The 18,758-nt window shown below is 45.3% G+C and overlaps 1 protein-coding gene across 8 annotated transcripts in view; it reads left to right on the top strand.

Moving 5' to 3' along the window:
* Positions 1-16,737, top strand: part of LOC144692509 (2-5A-dependent ribonuclease-like) — a 45,477-nt gene extending 28,740 nt beyond the window's left edge. For all 8 annotated transcript variants that reach the window (XM_078561463.1, XM_078561467.1, XM_078561465.1 and 5 more), the window contains 5 exons: positions 687-859; positions 3,259-3,476; positions 10,825-10,957; positions 12,713-12,831; positions 16,593-16,737. In XM_078561463.1, the coding sequence (XP_078417589.1) occupies positions 687-859; positions 3,259-3,476; positions 10,825-10,957; positions 12,713-12,831; positions 16,593-16,713 (764 nt within the window). In that variant the 3' untranslated portion in view covers positions 16,714-16,737. The remainder of the gene's footprint in view (positions 1-686; positions 860-3,258; positions 3,477-10,824; positions 10,958-12,712; positions 12,832-16,592) is intronic.
* Positions 16,738-18,758: the final 2,021 nt, after the last annotated feature.

The following is an 18,758-nucleotide window of genomic DNA, read 5'->3' as shown; positions in this document are numbered from 1 at the left end:
CCTGCACTCCCCTTAGAATTGTAACCTTGATTTTATATTGTCTCTCCATGTTCTTTCATCAAAATGATTCATTTCCCCCACTTCTCTGCATTGAATTTCATCTGCCACTTGTCCACTCATTCCACCAACCTAGACTATATCCTTTTGAAGCTGAACACTATCCTCCTTACTGTTCACAATACTTCCAAGTTTCGTGTCTGGAGGTTTTGAAATTGTGCCCTGTACACTAAGGTCTGGCTCATTAATATATATCAGGAAGAGCAGATGTCCTAACACCGAATCCTGGGGAACTCCACTATAAACCGTCCTCCAGTCCAAAAAACAATCATTCATTACTACTCCATTTACGGAGAATTATTGTCACAGAGCAATGGACAGAGCTCGGAAATGGGTCATTCGGGCCCAACTGGTCTACTCTCCAAACTAACCTCCTCCTAACCTACCTGATCAGCATTGCTGACTATTCACTTCCCCCCTCACATGTTCAGACAGCTTCCGCCAAATCCTGAAAAGTGTCTGCTCTTAAACCGATGCTCAGTCCAAGTCGACTCGAACACTGACGAACTTGAAAGGACAAAACTCCAGATTTTATTTGATAGTAAACGGATGCATTTGAGATTGATTTGGTCTGCCTTGCAGCGCGTCTGTTAAAACTCAGAGAAATAAAATGGTTTAATTTTCCACAGATGTTAAAGAAACTTTTCGCCTGGCAGACTTTGATAAGAGTGTGAATTGTAAGCATCCAGCTGTGACCATATCCGGCAAAGCGACCTGGGAGGCTTCCGAAATCCTTCAGAAACTGAAACTCTTGCCGACAGCAACCTTCGAAGCGGACGAGCTTTTCAAAGCGGATTTACAGGTCCACACTGCGGTTTCTGTTTTTCTCTCTCTGAGGCATCGAGGGCGAAGGGCCATAGCCCGCCCTGCAACTAATATTGAGAAGAGTGAAAGGTAGACTGGATAAATCAGGTGGTAGCGATTAGGTCAGATGATGCCAAGTTTGGGTTTAAAACTTGAGATGAAAGGGAGTTGACTTAGATAAGGAGCTCAACAGCCCCGGGCAACTCTTTTTACTCTTCGGTGCTGTTGAAGGAGCCTTGGCGAGTTTCTGCAGTGCATCTTGTAGATGGTGCACACTGCTGCCACTGTGCGCTGGTGGTGGAGGGAGTGAATATTGAAGGTGGTGGATGGGGTGCCAATCAAGTGGGCTGCTTTGTCCTGGATGGTGTTGAGCTTTTTGAGTGTGGTTGGAGCCGTACTCATTCAGGCAAGTGGACTGTACTCCATCATACTCCTGAATGTGGACACTGGGATCTGAGGGGGCACAGTGAGGAGGTAGAAAATGTGAAGAACTTGTAAGACAGCACGGATGGTGTTCAGGACGAACTTGAGGCAATAGAGACAAATGAAGTAAAAAAAAAAAGAGCAGGATAGAGGCTATGTGTAGTTCTATTAATAGAAATGCTTTATGTTATGTCAAGTTGGCAGTACCTCATATGCACCAGCCTGATATTATCTATGTATTGGTCAGTTCTATCAAAAGAAAAGCGAAGGTATTGATACACCACTTGATTGAGGCAGATTCATTTAATCCAGGAGGGTAGCAGGCTCCATCCCTAACTTGACTGAAATAGCTGACCTCAGCAACAATGGTGATCGCTGCACTCTACACTTGGCCTCAATGCCCTGATCTAGGCTACAGAAAAATGAAACAGTATCACTGTCTGGTGAGCGCTGCTGGAAGCAGAGAGGGTTAACTGTAAGGGACTCACACCTAGGAAGATGGTGGCTCGTTCGATAGGCAGCTCAACTGGCTGATCCCTGAGGTGGAGAACTGGGGAAGAGTCAATGGTCTCAAGTCCAGGTGGGACATGCAAGTCTGCAGAAGTTGGAGTTTCAAAACGGTCAAGGAGAAATAAACCTCATCTCCTCAATTTCAGGCTGACCAGTATCAGGGATTTGCTGGTATTTCAAATGAATTTGGCTCAATTTTTCTTATTTATTCTTCCATGGGATGTGGGTGTCACTGGTAAGGCCAGCATTTGTTGCCCAATCCTAATTGCCCTTGAACCAAGTGGCTTGCTGGGCCATTTCAGAGGGCAATCAAGAGTCAGCCACATTGCTGTGGGTCTGGAGTCACATGTAGGCCAGACCGGGTAAGGACGGCAGATTTCCTTCCCTAAAGGGTATTAGTGAACCAGATGGGTTTTTACGACAATCGACGATAGTTTCATGGTCACCATTCACATTCCAGATTTTATGAACTGAATTTAAATTCCACCAGCTGCCATGGTGGGATTTGAACCTGTCTCCCAGGGCCTCTGTGACGTTACCACGATGCCATGCTCTGCTCATAAGAGGGGTAACGTGGCTTTCCCTTTGATATTCCCTGTGTTATGAGACACATTATGAAAACCTATTGAAAACACTATGCTGTTTACTTGTATACTATGTGCAAAATGAGCCAACTGGTTGGTTTACAATCAGCCTTGTCTCCCTCAGGTGTTTATTGTGCCACCTCCCTGAAGACTGGAGAAATGTGCAGGGGGGAATTTGTGGGAGTACAGAAGGCAGTACTGTACACACAATGGGAGAGGAGGTGGTTTCTTTTTTGAGCCCCATTCCCCGAGTCACACTATCGTAAGTTAAAGTATGGTAAGGTAAAGGCAAACTCCTGACCGCAGGGACCATGGGGCCCACTTACTGGAATGATGCTGAACTCTGAAGAATATCTGGTGCAGTCCAGAAATTCGGAACCGAGAGGTCAAGAGAAACTGTTTCCTGCAGAAAGTTATTAGGACGTAGAATGACCTCACCAGAAAACGTAGCGACAGCTTTTAAAAGGAACATGCTGAACTGTTTGAAAAAGAAAAAAAATGTATATGCCATAGAAAATGGGCAGGAAATTGGGACAGCTCTTTCAGAGAGTTAGCACAAATAGGATGGACTGAATGGTCTCCACTGTTGAAAATTTCTACGAATTTAGGAAAAGTAAGTGTTTATAAAGAAGGAATGGGGGGAAACAAAACAGAATTATAGCAGAAAATCATAGAAGGAAAAACCAGTTCAAAATTGTCAAATCCCAGTAATAATCAGCAATACTGGCACCAATAATAATGGAGTTCCACGTTAAGGTTTGCAAGACCAGTTCGGACCAGTTTTACTGGTTTTTACGTTGTATATCACTTGTGTTGTATGTTTGCGCATTCTTTCCCTTCAACAAAATGCCAGGGCTAAAGCAATTTTCTTTCTGCACAGGCTCTTGGACGGCTTTTGCACTATGTTATGACCGGAGGGAAGGATCTCTGTAGCAGTGAAAATGATCTATGCGAGAATAATCTTTCTCTTGATGAGGATCTTTGCGAACCCAAGAATGCCGAAGCCAGAGATTTCATCGAGCGCTTGTTGGCGCCAGCGGAGAAAAGAGCTACATTAAGTGAGATCAGACAACATCCGCTGTTATGGAAAGACTCGGGGTGAGTCCAATTAGCTTGGAGAATGTTGAGAAAGATTTGAGTTTCCATAATTCCTAAATGTGCTGAAAAACTGATTGAGAAGCGAGGAATTTCCCGTTGAATTCTGAAGCGCTCTAAAAGGAGAGGTATCAGCAGTGCTACCAATATCTCTGAGTTGTTCCTCACTGTGGGTGCACTATTCTTCATAAGAGATTGTCCAGCACTGAGAGCAAATGTGCGCTCATTCATGTGATCACTGCCACAGTGTGAGGCACCACACCAGGAGGAATTATACGCCACATATCTTATCCCAGACTAGGTCCAGGTACCAGTTGCAGCACCACAAGAACATGTCTTTGCTCTCCTAGCTATGCCTGTCTCTTTATGGGGTATGTGGAACATTCCTTGTTCCAGTCCTACTCCGGCCCCCTCCCACAACTCTTTCTCCGGTACATCGATGATTACTTCGGTGCTGCTTCATGCTCTCGTCGGGACCTGGAAAAATGTATTAATTTTGCTTCGAATCTCCACCCCTCCATCATTTTCACATGGTCCATCTCTGACACTTCTCTTCCCTTCCTTGACCTCTCTGTCTCAATTTCTGATGATAGACTGTCCACCAATATCCATTACAAGCCTACCGACTCCCACAGCTATCTCGACTCCAGCTCCTCACACCCCGCTTCCTGTAAGGACTCCATCCCATTCTCTCAGTTCCTTCGCCTCCGTCGCATCTGTTCTGATGACGCTACCTTCAAAAACCGTTCCTCTGACATGTCCTCCTTCTTCTTTTACCGAGGTTTTCCACCCACGGTCGTTGACAGGGCCCTCAACCGTGTCCATCCCATCTCCCGCGCATCCGCCCTCACGCCTTCTCCTCCCTCCCAGAAACATGATAGGGTCCCCCTTATCCTCACTTATCACCCCAGCAGCCTCCGCATTCAAAGGATCATCCTCTGCCATTTCCGCCAACTCCAGCATGATGCCACCACCAAACACATCTTCCCTTCACCCCCCCGGCGGCATTCCGTAGGGATCGTTCCCTCCGGGACACCCTGGTCCACTCCTGCATCACCCCCTACTCCTCAACCCCCACCTATGGCATCTCCCCATGCCCACGCAGAAGATGCAACACCTGCCCCTTCACTTCCTCTCTCCTCACCGTCCAAGGGCCCAAACACTCCTTTCAAGTGAAGCAGCATTTCACTTGCATTTCCCCTAACTTAGTCTACTGCATTCGTTGCTCCCAATGCGGTCTCCTCTACATTGGAGAGACCAAATGCAAACTGGGCGACCGCTTTGCAGAACACCTGCGGTCTGTCCGCAAGAAAGACCCAAACCTCCCTGTCGCTTGCCATTTTAACACTCCGCCCTGTTCTCTTGCCCACATGCCTGTCCTTGGCTTGCTGCATTGTTCCAGTGAAGCCCAACGCAAACTGGAGGAACAGCACCTCATCTTCCGACTAGGCACTTTACAGCCTTCCGGGCTGAATATTGAATTCAACAACTTTAGATCTTAAACTCCCTCCCCCCATCCCCACCCCGTTTCTTCCCCCTCCCTTTTTTTTTCAATAATTTATATAGATTTTTCTTGTCCCACCTCTTTCCATTATTTTTAAATCTACAACTAATACCTTGTCAATCTTTCCACCCCACCCCCACCAGAGCTGTACCTTGAGTGTCCTGCCATCCGTTCTTAATTAGCACATTCTCTTAGATAATATCACCACCTTCAACACCTCTTTGATCCTTTTGTCTGTGACATCTTTTGATTATCTGCTCCTATCACTGCTTGCTTATCTCCACAACCACCCCACCCTCAACTTCTCTCCCCCCACCCCACCCCCCACCTTAAACCAGCTTATATTTCACCCCTCTCCTAACTACACTCAGTTCTGCTGAAGGGTCATTGGACTCGAAACGTCAACTCTTTTCTTCTCCACCGATGCTGCCAGACCTGCTGAGTTTTTCCAGGTAATTCTGTTTTTGTTTTTGTTTTGGATTTCCAGCATCCGCAGTAGTTTTTTGTTTTTATCTCCATTTCCAACATTGGTTTTGTGATCATGGAGAAGGAATGTTCTCACAGCCATTTTGAGAATCAAGCAATCCTGGGTTAGACATATTAGAACCACTGTGTATAGTAAAGCTTCCTTTGTTCCGAGGGTGTCAGCCTTGGCTCATTGGCAGCACACTAACCTCAGAGTTAGGAAGGTTGTGGCTTCAAGTTTCATTCCAGATACTTGAGCACATAATTGACATTGAGCACTGAGGGAGTGCTACACGACTGGCGAGTCAGCATTGAAGGAGCGCTGCACTGTCAGAGGGTCAGTACTGAGGGAGTGCTGCACTGTCGGAGGGTCAGTACTGAGGGAATGCTGCACGGCGGCGGGGTCAGTGCTGAGGGAGTGCTGCACTGTCGGAGGGTCAGTGCTGAGGGAATGCTGCACGGCGGCGGGGTCAGTGCTGAGGGAGTGCTGCACTGTCGGAGGGTCAACACGACATAGAAACATACACAGAAAATAGGAGCAGGAGTAGGCCATTCGGCCCTTTGAGCCTGCTCCACCATTTATTATGATCATGGCTGATCATCCAACTCAATAGCTTGCTCCCGCTTTCTCCCCATATCCTTTGATCCCTTTCGCCCCAAAAGCTGTATCTAACTCCTTGAAAACATACAATATTTTGGCCTCAACTACTTTCTGTGGTAGCGAATTCCACAGGCTCACCACTCTCTGGGTGAAGAAATTTCTCCTCATCTCAGCCCTAAATGGTCTACCCCATATCCTCAGACTGTGACCCCTGGTTCTGGACTGCCCCACCGTCGGGAGTATCCTTCCTGCATCTACCCTGTCTAGTCCTGTTAGAATTTTATAGGTTTCTATGAGAACCCCCCTCATTCTTCTGAACTCCAGCAAATATAATCCTAAACGACTCAATCTCTCCTCATATGTCAGTCCCACCATCCCAGGAATCAGTCGGGTAAACCTTCGCTGCACTCCCTCCATAGCAAGAACATCCTTCCTCAGATAAGGAGTCCAAAACTGCACACACTATTCCAGGTGTGGTCTCACCAAGGCCCTGTATTATTGCAGCAAGACTTCCCTGCTCCTGTACTTGAATCCTCTGGCTATGAAGGCCACCATACCATTTGCCTTCTTTACTGCCTGCTGCACCTGCATGCTTACCTTCAGCGACTGGTGTATGAGCACACCCAGGTCTTGTTTCACATTCCCCTCTCTCAATTTATAGCCATTCAGATAATCTGCCTTCCTATTTTTGCTACCAAGGTGGATAACCTCACATTTATCCACATTCTACTCCACCTGCCATGCATTTGCCCACTCACTCAGCTTGTCCAAATCACACTGAAGCATCTCTGCATCCTCCTCACAGCTCACCCTCCCATCCAGCTTTGTGTCATCTACAAATTTGGAGATATTACATTTAGTTCCCTCATCTAAATCATTAATATATAATGTGAATAGCTGGGGCCCCAGCAACAATCCCTGCGGTACCCCACTACTCGCCGCCTGCCATTAGGAAAAAAACCTGTTTATTCCTACTCTTTGTTTTCTGTCTGCCAACCAGTTTTCTATCCACCTCAATCCCTTGCGCTTTAATTTTACGTGCCAACCTCTTATGTGGGACTTTGTCGAAAGTCTTCTGAAAGTTCAAATAAACCACATCCACTGGCTCCCCCTCATCAACTCTACTAGTTACATCCTCAAAAAATTCCAGTAGATTTGTCAAACATGATTTCCCTTTCGTAAATCCATGCTGACTCTGTCCGATTCTGCCACTGTTTTCCAAGTGCTCAGCTATTAAATCTTTTATAACGGACTCTAGAATTTTCCCCACTACCGACATCAGACTGACTGGTCTATAATTCCCTGTTTTCTCTCGACCTCCCTTTTTAAATTGTGGGGTTACATTAGCTATCTTCCAATCTGTAGGAACTGTTCCAGAGTCTATAGAATCTCGGAAGATGACCACCAATGCATCCACTATTTCTAGGGCCACTTCCTTAAGTACTCTGGGGTGTAGATTATCAAGCCCTGGGGATTTATCAGCCTTCAATCCCATCAATTTCCTCAACACCATTTCCCTAATAATGATTTCTTTCAGTCCCTCCCTCTCACTAAACCCTGTGTTCCCCAACATTTCTGGTAAGTTATTTGTATCCTCCTTTGTGAAGACAGAACCAAAGTATGTATTTAGTTGGTCAGCCATTTCTTTGTTCCCCATTTTAAATTCCCCTGTTTCTGACTGTAAGGGACCTACATTTGTCTTCACCAATCTTTTTCTTTTCACATACCTGTAGAAACTTTTACAGTCAGTTTTTATGTTCCCCACAAGCTTACTCTCGTACCCTATTTTCCCCATCTTAATCAATCCCTTGGTCCTCCTTTGCTGAATTCTAAAGTGCTCCCAATCCTCAGGTCTGTTATTTTTTTCTGACCAATTTGTATGCCTCTTTCTTGGAGCTAATACTATCTCTAATTTTCCTTCTAAGCCATGGTTTGGTCACCTTTCCTGTTTTACTTTTGCGCCAGTTTTGTTGCAGTTCACCCAGGCGCTTTTTGAATGTTTGCCATTGCCTGTCCATCGTCAGCCCTTTAAGTAAGGTTTCCCATTCCATCATAGCCAATTTGTGCCTCGTACCATCGTAGTTTCCTTTATTAAGATTCAGGACCCTCGTCTCAGAATCAACTACGTCACTCTCCATCTTGATGAAGAATCCTGACATATTATGGTTGCTCATCCCCAAGGAGCCTCCCACAACTAGATTGCCAATTATTCCCTTCTCATTACACAATACCCAGTCTAGGATGGCCTATTCTCTAGTTGGTTCCTCTACGTATTGGTCCAGAAAAACATCCCGTATACATTCCAGGAATTCCTCTACGGTATTGTTACTAATTTGATTTGCCCAATCTCTATGCAGATTAAAGTCACCCTTAATTACAGATGTTCCTTTATTACATGCATCTCTAATTTCCTGTTTAATGCTATTCCCAACATCACCACTACAGTTTGGGGGTCTATATACAAACCCCACTAACGTTTTTTGCCCTTAGTGTTTCTCAGCTCTACACATACAGATTCTACATCGTCGGAGCTAATATCTTTCCTCACTATTGCGTTAATTTCCTCTTTAACCAGCAATGCAACTCCACCACCTTTTCCTTTTTGTCTGTCCTTCCTAAATACTGAACACCCGTGGATGTTCAGTTCCCATCCCTGGTCACCCTGCAGCCGTGTCTCCGTAATCCCGACTATATCATACCTGTTTACATCTATTTGTGTGGTTAATTCATCCATTTTATTGCGAATGCTCCTCGCATTAAGGCACAAAGCCTTAAGGCTTGTCTTTTTAACATTACTTGTCCCGTTCCCACTATTTTTCACTGAGGCCCCGTTTGATTCTTGCCCTTGATTTCTCTGCCTATCACTTTTATTCCACTTTCTGTCTTTTGTTCTTGTCCTTGATTCCCTCTCCTCTGACTCCTTGAATAGGTTCCCAGCCTGTCTTCTATTGATGTCCTTTAGCTGTACTCCATTGACTTGGAAAATATTGTCAAGATTTTTAATCTCCAAACAAGTAAAAGCAAAACTGAGGCTAGGAAACACCTCTCCGAGAGTTTGACCTATTGTTCTTTGAAGTTAAGTGGAAAGAGGAACTTTTCAATTCCGTGAATTGAACCTGAACCTCTGCATTGTGACTGAGGCTTTGGGTTGAAAATGTCCCTTAACGAGGTCTACAAATTCACTGAAAGTCTTCAAATCTGGGGCACCGGGGACCATCAAGCTTTGAATTTGGAATCTGCCATCCTCACCTGGTCTGGCCTACATGTGACTGCAGACCCACAGCAATGTGGTTGACTCTTAATTGCCCTCTGAAATGGCAGGGTAATTAGGGATGGGTAAGAAATGCTGGCTTTGCCAGTGATGCCCACACCCTGTGAAAGAACAAAAAAAAATTAGTAGGAGGATTCCTTGCCCATGTTTGACCTGGTGCTATGAGACTTCATGAGATCCAGAGTCCATGCTGGCGACTTCCATGACTGTTTACCACTGTGCTGCCACCTCTGGAGGATCTGTCCTGCCAGTGGGACTAGACAACGATAGTGATGGAGGAATCAGGGCCATGGACTCAAAGTTAAATGCTTTGTAATAAAAGCAGAAAATGCTGGAAAAACTCAGCAGTTCTGGCATCACCTGTGGAGAGAGTAACAGAGTTAATGCTTCGAGTCCGTACGACTCTTTAGAGATAGCGAGGTAGAAATGTGATGGATTTTATACTGTTTAAGTGGGGGGGCACGGGTGGAGCAAAATAGAAGGGCAAGGATAGGTGGGAGCTGAGGAGAGGTTGACAAAGATGTCATGGACGCAGGACAAAGGAAGTGTTAATGGTCGTGTTGTGTCCATGACAACTTTGTCAATCTCTCCTCAGCTCCCATTCACCCCTGACCTTCTTTCTTGCTTCACCTGCTCCACCCCCTCCCCACCTTGAACAGTATAAAATCCATCACATTTCTACTTCTCTTTAGCTCCAAAACGTTAACTCTGTTTCTCTCTCTACAGGTGCTGCCAGACCTGCTGAGTTTTTTTCCAGCATTTTCTGTTTCCATTTCAGGTTTCCAGCATCCGCAGCATTTTGCTTTTATTTTAATTAAATGCTTTGTACTTTTCTACAAATACAGCAGCAACTAGTGTTTGCACAGATCCTTTAATACAGAAAACACTCCAAGGTGCTTCACTGAGGCGCAATCAAAAATCTGCTGCCAATCCCCTAAACATTATTGTTTTTCAATTGATATTGTTCTCCCCTCAGCACCTTCACCTGTACTGGGGTACAATTAGTATTAAGCTGCATTGAAACTTAACTATAGAGAGCTTTTGAGGAACTGAAATTAACCTGATTGATTTCCCATTCCATCAATACTGTGTACATCTATGGATGGTATGTGTTACTGCTGTTGTGCGTAACTGAGGTTCCTCCTCCCCCGCGCCCTCCTTCAGGTGCCAGGCCCTAAGATGGCGTTGGTGAACATGGACTTCCATTGGACTGGTCCATGATTAAACTTGGCAAAGTGCTGCAGTGGTTTGCCGTTGCCTCCTGCAGTATGGCTGACCAGGAAACTCTCCCGCTCTTACCGCCTGCCATCAGGCGTATTGGAAGGATTTACAGGCTGATAATTAAATTGTTGGGTCATGTTATGAATGCACCTCCCGCGGCCATCAATTCCTGAAGTGAGATTTGAACCCGGTGCTTCTGGCCCAAAGGTGGGGACACCACCCGCTGCTCCACAAGGGTTCCCGGTAACTGAGTTTACTTTGCATTAATCAACTTTTGCTTTCACCCCAGAAAGAGCCAGTTTGTCCAAGGCCTTGCCAATGAAAATGGTGTGGTAAAACGGGATAATTCCAGTCAGATAGTCCAGATTCTGAATGAGGCTGGCAACGACCAGGAAAGATCATTTCACAAGTGGACAGAGAAGGTACAACTTCTAATCTGCAAATTCTCAGAGCTTTCAGTTGCTGGGTTCTGTTTAGCACCATTTGCCAATTGAATTTGTGTGTTTTAGATGCTATCAGCTGCTAAAGACCTCTGTAAGATGGATTTTTAAAAAAAATTCATTCACAGGGTGTCGGTGTCGCTGGCTGGGCCAGCATTTACTGCCCATTCCTAATTGCCCTTGAGAAGGTGGTGCTGAGCAGCCTTCTTGAACTGCTGCAGTCCATGTGGTGTAGGTACACCCACAGTGCTGTTAGGAAGGGAGTTTAACCCAACGACAGTGAAGGAACGGCGATATATTTCCAAATCAGGATGGTGAGTGACTTGGAGGGGAACTTCCAGGTGGCGGTGTTCCCATCTATCTGCTGTCCTTTTCCTTCTAGGTGGTAGTGGTCGTGGTTTTGGAAGGTGCTATCTAAGGAACCTCGGTGAATTCCTGCAGATGGTCTTGTAGATGGTACTCACTGCTGCTACTGTGTGTCGGTGGTGTAGAGAGTTTGTGGATGTGGTGCCAATCAAGTGGGCTGCTTTGTCCTGGATGGTGTCAAGCTTTCTGAGTGTTGTGGGAGCTGCAATCATCCAGGCAAGTGGAGAGTATTCCATCACACTCCTGACTTGTGCCTTGTAGATGGTGGGCAGGCTTTGGGGAGTCAGGAGCTGAGTTACTTGTCACGTGATTCCTAGCCTCTGACCTGCTCTTGTGGCCACAGTATTTATATGGCTATTCCAGTACAGTTTCTGGTCAATGTTAACCCCCAGGATGTTGATAGTGGGGGATTTAGTGATGGTAATGCCATTAAATGTCATGGGGAGATGGTAAGATTCTCTCTTGTTGGAGATGGTCATTGCCTGGCATTTGTTTGGCATGTATGTTACTTGTCAGCCTGAGCTTGGATATTGTCCAGGTCTTGCTGCATTTGGACATGGACTGCTTCAGTATTTGAGGAGTCACGAATGATGCTGAACATTGTGCAATCATCAGCGAACATCCCCACTTCTGACCTCATGATGGAAGGAAGGTCATTGACGAAATAGCTGAAGATGGTTGGGCCGAGGACACTACCCTGAGGAACTCCTGCAGTGATGTCCTGGAGCTGAGATGACTGACCTCCAACAACCACAACCATATTCCTTTGTGCTAGGTATGACTACAACCAGCAGACTGTTATCCCCCGATTCCAATTGACTCCAGTTTTGTTAGGGCTCCTTGATGCCACCCTTGGATGATGGATAATTCACTGCTAGTGAGCAGATTAGTGTCAGGCATTTGAGTCCCTGTTGAAGGGGAGGGTATGGTTACACATTTCCCATTCTCCTATGTTGCTGTTATGAGCATTGCCAAACTGGGAGATGCCAGAGAGGTAAGAGGAAGCAATGGTTTTATAAAGGCAGTTGGCTGTACAGCATATGTAAAAAAAAAAATTCCACCCAGTTTTTCATCAGTATGTGTTTGAGTCTGTTATCCATCAAACAGCTCCTTTAGTTGGCAAAGGCAGTGATCGTAATGCAGTGACAGTGAAGGGGTGGTGGGGATTTGGGGTGGAAAACGTCGGAAAGACCAGTCATACCATTAGCAATTGTGCCGCCTCTCTGATGGAAATCCATGGGCAAGATCGCCATCTCCTGGGCTGGTGGAGGCAGAACGTGCACAACAGGTGGCTGTAGCTCGAATGGGATCGAAGGAGGAAACAAAGTGAATTTAATTTTTTTGTAAAAACTCTTATTCCTTTTCTTTTAGGTCCACTCTGAAGTCCTAAATAACATGAATAAGAGACAACGCACAAAATATGAGGACAACACCAGTGACCTCCTGAAATTCATAAGAAACCTGATCCAGCATTTTGATGAAAAGAAAGAGTATGTGAATTGAGTGCCATTATTTTCCTTTTTTCTTTCTAATTTTTACTATCGATTTAAAGCAAGAGGAAGTGCCAGTTTTTCTTATTTTCTTCCCTCCCAATAGCTCTCAATGAGACCCGGGGAGACCAGTGAAGATTCACTTGACTGATTCCTGGGATGAGGGGATCCTAGGAGGAGGCCATTCAGCCCCTCAAACCTGCTCTGCCATTCAGTGAGATCAGGGCTGATCTGGATTCGAACACCGTTCACCTGCTTTGCCTTCGTGGCCCTTAATACCCTTGGCTAGCCAAAAAAAAAACCTACCAGTGTCAGTTTTAAAACTGTTAAGTGAGCTAGCTTTTAGCAGGAGAGATTTCCACTCTTCTTCCCAAAAAGGGACACTTCTACTGTCCTATTTGTGAAGAAATGTTTCCTAACTTGCCTCCTGCATGACCTGGTTTTGAATTTAAACTTATGCTCCCTTATTCGAGGCTCACCCAATAGCAGAAAGATGTTGTCTCTCTACTCTATCAATTCCATTGTCCTCCACATCTGGTCTAATCAGAGCTTATGTAGCTGAAACAAGACTTTGTTCCTGTGATGTTGTAGCCCTCTAGATATAAAGGCTAATTCCATTAGTCTTCTTAACTATTTTAATACCTGCCTACTCCATTTTAGTGATATGTGTACATGGACTCCTAAGTTCACTCTTTATAGCTTTGCACCATTTAAGAAATTTTTGGCTCTATCTTTCCTTTGGTCCATGATGAATGACCTCACACTGTGTTGAAATCTATCCAGCAGCATTTTGCCCACTCATTTAAGCTATCAATGTCTCTTTTAAATTTTGTGCTATCATGGGGAGCATGCTACATATGAGGAGAGAGTGGCATAGAGGTAATGTCACTGGATTCATAATCCAGCGGCCCAGACTAATGCTCTGGGACCAGGGGGTTCAAATCTCACCATGACATCTGAAATGTAAATCTAGTCTCAGTAACAGTGACCATGACACCTCTCAACGATTGTTGTAAAAATCCACCTGGCTCACTAATGTCCTGTAGGGAAGGAAACCTGCCGTCCTTACCCTGCCTGGCCTACTTGTCTCTCCAGACCCCACAGCAATGTGGTTGTCTCTTAACTGCAATCAAGGGCAAATAGGGATGGGCCAACAAATACTGGCCCTCTGAAATGGCCTAACAAGTTCAAGGGACAGAGAGAGATGGGCCACAAATGCTGGCCTTGCCATTGACACCCACATCCCATGAAAGAATAAAGAAAAAAAATCAAGACACTACTTACTAATCCACCAGTTTTACTAGTCCACCAGTCTTTGTGCCATCAGTAAGTGTGGATATATCACTCTCTATTGTGTTAACGGAGTCATGAATAATTACAGTAAATAGGCTGCAGCTCAGATCCTTGTGGGACACCACTAGTCACTTCCTTCTGATCTGAACACTTAACCATTGTGTCTTCTATCACCAAACCTGTCTCCTAACCAGGAGATACCATGAGGTTTAATTTTAGCTAATAGTCTCTCGCTTATGAACGTCCACATAAACCACCTCCTCTGTCTACATCAGTAACTTCTTTACAGTATTCAGTTCGGTTCATTAGATGTTACCTTTTGATTATAAATCCGTGTTGCTTCTCTCTATTCAGTTCAAATTTCTCCAAGTGCTCAGCCTTTAGTTATACAATCCAATAACTTCCCCAAAACCGTTGTTAGACTGACAGGCCTATAATTTCCTGGGTCTCCCCCTCTCACTTTTCTGATCAAATCGAGTTGCATTTGCGACTTTCCCAATTGAGATTTGAGATTTTCCCAATTAAAGGAACAAGTCCTGAATGGAGATTATGGCTAAAGCTTCTACACTTTCCTCACTTGGGTTCCTTTAAACTCCTGATCTAGGCATCATCAGGCCCAGGGGATCTGTCAGTCTTTACAGCTATTATTTTTCTGATAATGTGTTCTTGTTTGCGTCGACTTTAGTGAATTCCAATCTTCAATTCATTATTAATTTCCGTGGAATGTCAGGTAGATTATCCTCTTTCTCGACAGTGCAGACTGACACAAGCTGCCATTTTCTTTTTTCCATTTACAATGTTGTCAGTCTGTTTTTAAAGGGCCCACATTATCCTCGACTAGCCTTTATTGTCTAATACAATTGTAAAACCTTTGTGTTAATCTTGAGACCTCTTGCACATTTCTTCATGTTTTCCCTTTTTGCAGCTCTTATATCTTTTTTAGCCTCCCTTCACTGTTCTTTATGTCTCTCTCAGTCCCCTAGATTTGCACTGTTCTTCCCACATTTGCCTGCTCTTGCCTTCAGTTTCATCATATCTCTCACCTTTTTTGTCAACCATGATATTTCAGCAGACCTGTTGCCCCTTAGGGGTGTAGGCTGGTTCAGTACAGAGCTAAGTTCTATTTTAAACATCTCCCACTGTTCACCTGTAGTTTTGCCTGAGAATAATTTTGACCAATTTCCTGTTGTTCAGTCTCAGTCGCACCCTTAACCATACCAAAATCTAGAATCTTAATAAGTTATTTTATTCCTTTTCAAACCTCACATTGAATTCAGTTGTATTATGATCAGTGTTAGAAAATGCCCCCTTGCTGGTAGACTATTAGCTAAGTGTGGTTTATTACTCATTATTAAATCTAATATTGCCAGCCCTCTTGTAAATCCAGAACAATATGTTCTAGATATAACAAGAGAGCAGGCAATATTAGATTGCTCAAGAAAAATACCTTGAATGGACTCAAGAAATTTGCCTACCTTCCTAACTTGAACTACTCTGCTTTCCCCGATCTATCCTAAAATTAAAGTTTTCCAGCAAAACAGCTCTACTTTTGCCACAAGCTTCTCTAATCTCTGAATTAATGCATTCTGCACTTCATCATCAGGAGGCCTTTAGGCAGCTCTCCAATGCAGCTTAAAGTTCCCTTGTATTCCTCAATACTGACCATCAAGTCGCTTCTAATTGCTCTCCCTGACCTAGGTCCTCTTTGTTATAATAGTTCCAATAATCAATAAGATTATCGACCATTTTCTCCAATTCCTACAATTTTTCTCTTCTTATAATCCACAGGATGTTCAACCTCAACTTAATCACTAAAAAGTGACTTATATTTTAGAGCCACTTACACTACCGCAGGGGTTCCCAAAACACTCATGATCCAATAGAATACTCTTGTTATGAAGCGTGGTCATTGGTATAACGTAGGACCAATTAACACACAGCAAACTCCCACAAACAGCATTGTGACGACCTGTTTTTTTAATGCCATTTCTTGGGAGCTAAATATTGGTCCGGACACCGGGGAAATAGTGCAGTCGGATCTTTTACACCTTGTGAGAGGGAGACAGGACCTCAGTTACAGGCGAGAGGGCTGCCCGCCGAGCCCCGGGCGAGGGGGTCGCCCGCTCAGCCCCGGGCGAGGGGGTCGCCCGCTCAGCCCCGGGCGAGGGGGTCGCCCGCTCAGCCCCGGGCGAGGGGGTCGCCCGCTGAGCCCCGGGCGAGGGGTTTACAGTTTGCACAGGGGCTTCCTAGTTTCAGCTGTGTCTCTGGGGGTCACTGCCGCTGTGGAATTGTACCTGAGTGTGAGCTGTGAATGTCTGGAGGGGAGTAAACAGTATTTTTATTCAATACGCCCAGAAATGCTAAGGCAACTTTTATCAGCTGTAACAACTCGCTAACCAATTAGGTGTCTTTATCGTTGATATTTTGGCTCCTGGGAGTGTTAAACACAAACATATCTCTCTTTTCAGATTACACGGTTTGATGAAAAGTCCCGAATCTTATTTCCGTGAATTATTTCCTGATCTCACCATCGCTATCTACAATGCTGTGAAGGACACCGAGTGGATAAAGCACTTTCCAAAAGAATAAAAGATGCTCCTACCTTCAAAGGATTTATATCTCTTGAGTGCTTCTCAGAGAACGGTTGACATATCGGCCAAAATCACATGTATGCTTCAATGGTACAAAAGAAAGAAGGAACTTGCATTTATATAGCACCTTTCATCTCCTTAGAGCATCCCAAGGTACTTTCCAGTCAATAAAGCACTTTTTAAGTGTATTAAGTGAGGTTACATTCGCACCACCTATGTGCCAGGCAATGGCCATCTCCATCAAGACAAATTCTTACCATCTCCCCTTGACATTAAATGGCGTTACCATCGCTGATTCCCCCACTATCAACATCCTGGGGGTTACTACTGACCAGAAACTGAACTGGACTAGCCGTATAAATACTGTGACAACAAGAGCAGTTCAGAGGCTGGGAATTCCCCAGTGAGCTACTCACCTCCCGAGTGCCCAAAGTCTGTCCACCATTAACAAGGCACAAGTCAGGAGTCTCCACTTACCTAGATAAGTGCACTTCCAACAACACTCAGGAGGCTTGACACCACCCAGGTCAAAATAACCTGCTTGATTGGCACCCCATCCAATAACAAACCCCCCCCCTCCCTCCGTCCCCCTCTTCCTCCTGCGTGGGCCCTCCCTCCCCTCTCCCCCTCCCTCCCTCTCTCCCTCCCTCCCTCGTCTGGAGTCCAACAGGATATTGAAGCAGCCTCGTGGCAGGAGGTCGGTGAGCGGTGGGAGGCAGTTGGCTGAGCTGCAGAGCTGAAACTGGCACAGCTGTTGCCAAAAGCATTCTTTATAAGAGGGGTTCCCCCTCAACACTGATGCCCCGAACAGTTCTTGCCCTTCACTTTTATTGAACCCCAGACACCTTTCAACATTTGTTTTGGAGGTACCATCGCACTTTCCCTTGGTATAAGCAGCACCCACTCCTCCCAGTTGTGCTAGCGGCCTGCCACTGTTGTGGGCCCTCCCATCTTCCATCCTTAATTGGACGGCAAACGCAGGGGAGGGGTGGCCTGTTAACTGGTCACATCCGCTCCAGGGGCGTGCGTGTGCGCGCAAGAAGGTTCGGAACCCACACATGGCCCCAGCGCCCAAAGAGACAGCAGAGCGGTCGAGAGAGGGGGTGATGATGTCGAGCTGGGTGTTAGCAACGTGCAACCGGAACGTGACATTGCATTTTTGGGTAATGTCGCCAAGAGGCAAAGGCAAAGAGAGAGAGAGAGAGAGGGATAAAAACAGAGATGGAAGAGAAAGTGAAAGAAATAGCGAGAGGCAGGAGTTACTAAAGCCTGAGACAGGGACCAGGATCCCTTGTCTCTGGAGCCACTTGCAGCTCATTAACGATTTGTGCCGATCGTAACTGTCCGGATAACGAATGACGAACTAAAGAAATCGAACAGCAGGAATTGCAGGAAAGTAAAAGCTTTTATTAAATTTCTTAACCTGTGCAACCATTTTTTTTTGTGCAAACATAAATATGCGTCTCCTCTATTTTCAGCATTCATCATATTATTTTTACATTTTTTTAGCCACCATAATTCCTTCAGTTTTATTTGTTTCTGCTTTAAAATTGACAACATTGATATTAGTCACAAACTCTTTAACAGCACAAATATATAACAAAATATGTGCAATAAAACTTTGGTAGAACAAAAAATGCATTCATACATTTAACTATCTTCATTATTAACAGGCCCACATCTTCCAGTCTCCAGATTGACGAAGAACGACGTATGCCTCATGATACCAGTCGGAGCTTGCAGGAGTCCCGATGCACTGACTCCGTGGGAATTGCCTGGGAAGTCTGAACTTCTGGTGGGCAATTCTCCTGGGACCCGCCAAAAAAAGTTTTCACCTCTGAGCTAGAGGGCAGAATTTTGCCCTTTGTGGGCGTGCGGTCCCCACCGGCTCGGTGGTGGGCAGACTGCCGACCCCCGCTACCGAAACGGGGCCCGCCACCATTTTGAATGGGCGGGCCAATTAAGGCTACCACGGATAAACAGGCAGCCCCTGCCACAGGGAGCCCTCCTCTGGGAAAAGCTCCTGGAGTCGGGAACACGTCA

The sequence above is a fragment of the Cetorhinus maximus genome, chromosome 17 (assembly GCF_964194155.1).
Source record: "Cetorhinus maximus chromosome 17, sCetMax3.hap1.1, whole genome shotgun sequence".
In the NCBI taxonomy this organism is placed as follows: domain Eukaryota; kingdom Metazoa; phylum Chordata; class Chondrichthyes; order Lamniformes; family Cetorhinidae; genus Cetorhinus; species Cetorhinus maximus.
The sequence above is the reverse complement of the archived record's forward strand: the minus strand, read 5'-3'. Positions and strand labels throughout refer to the sequence as shown.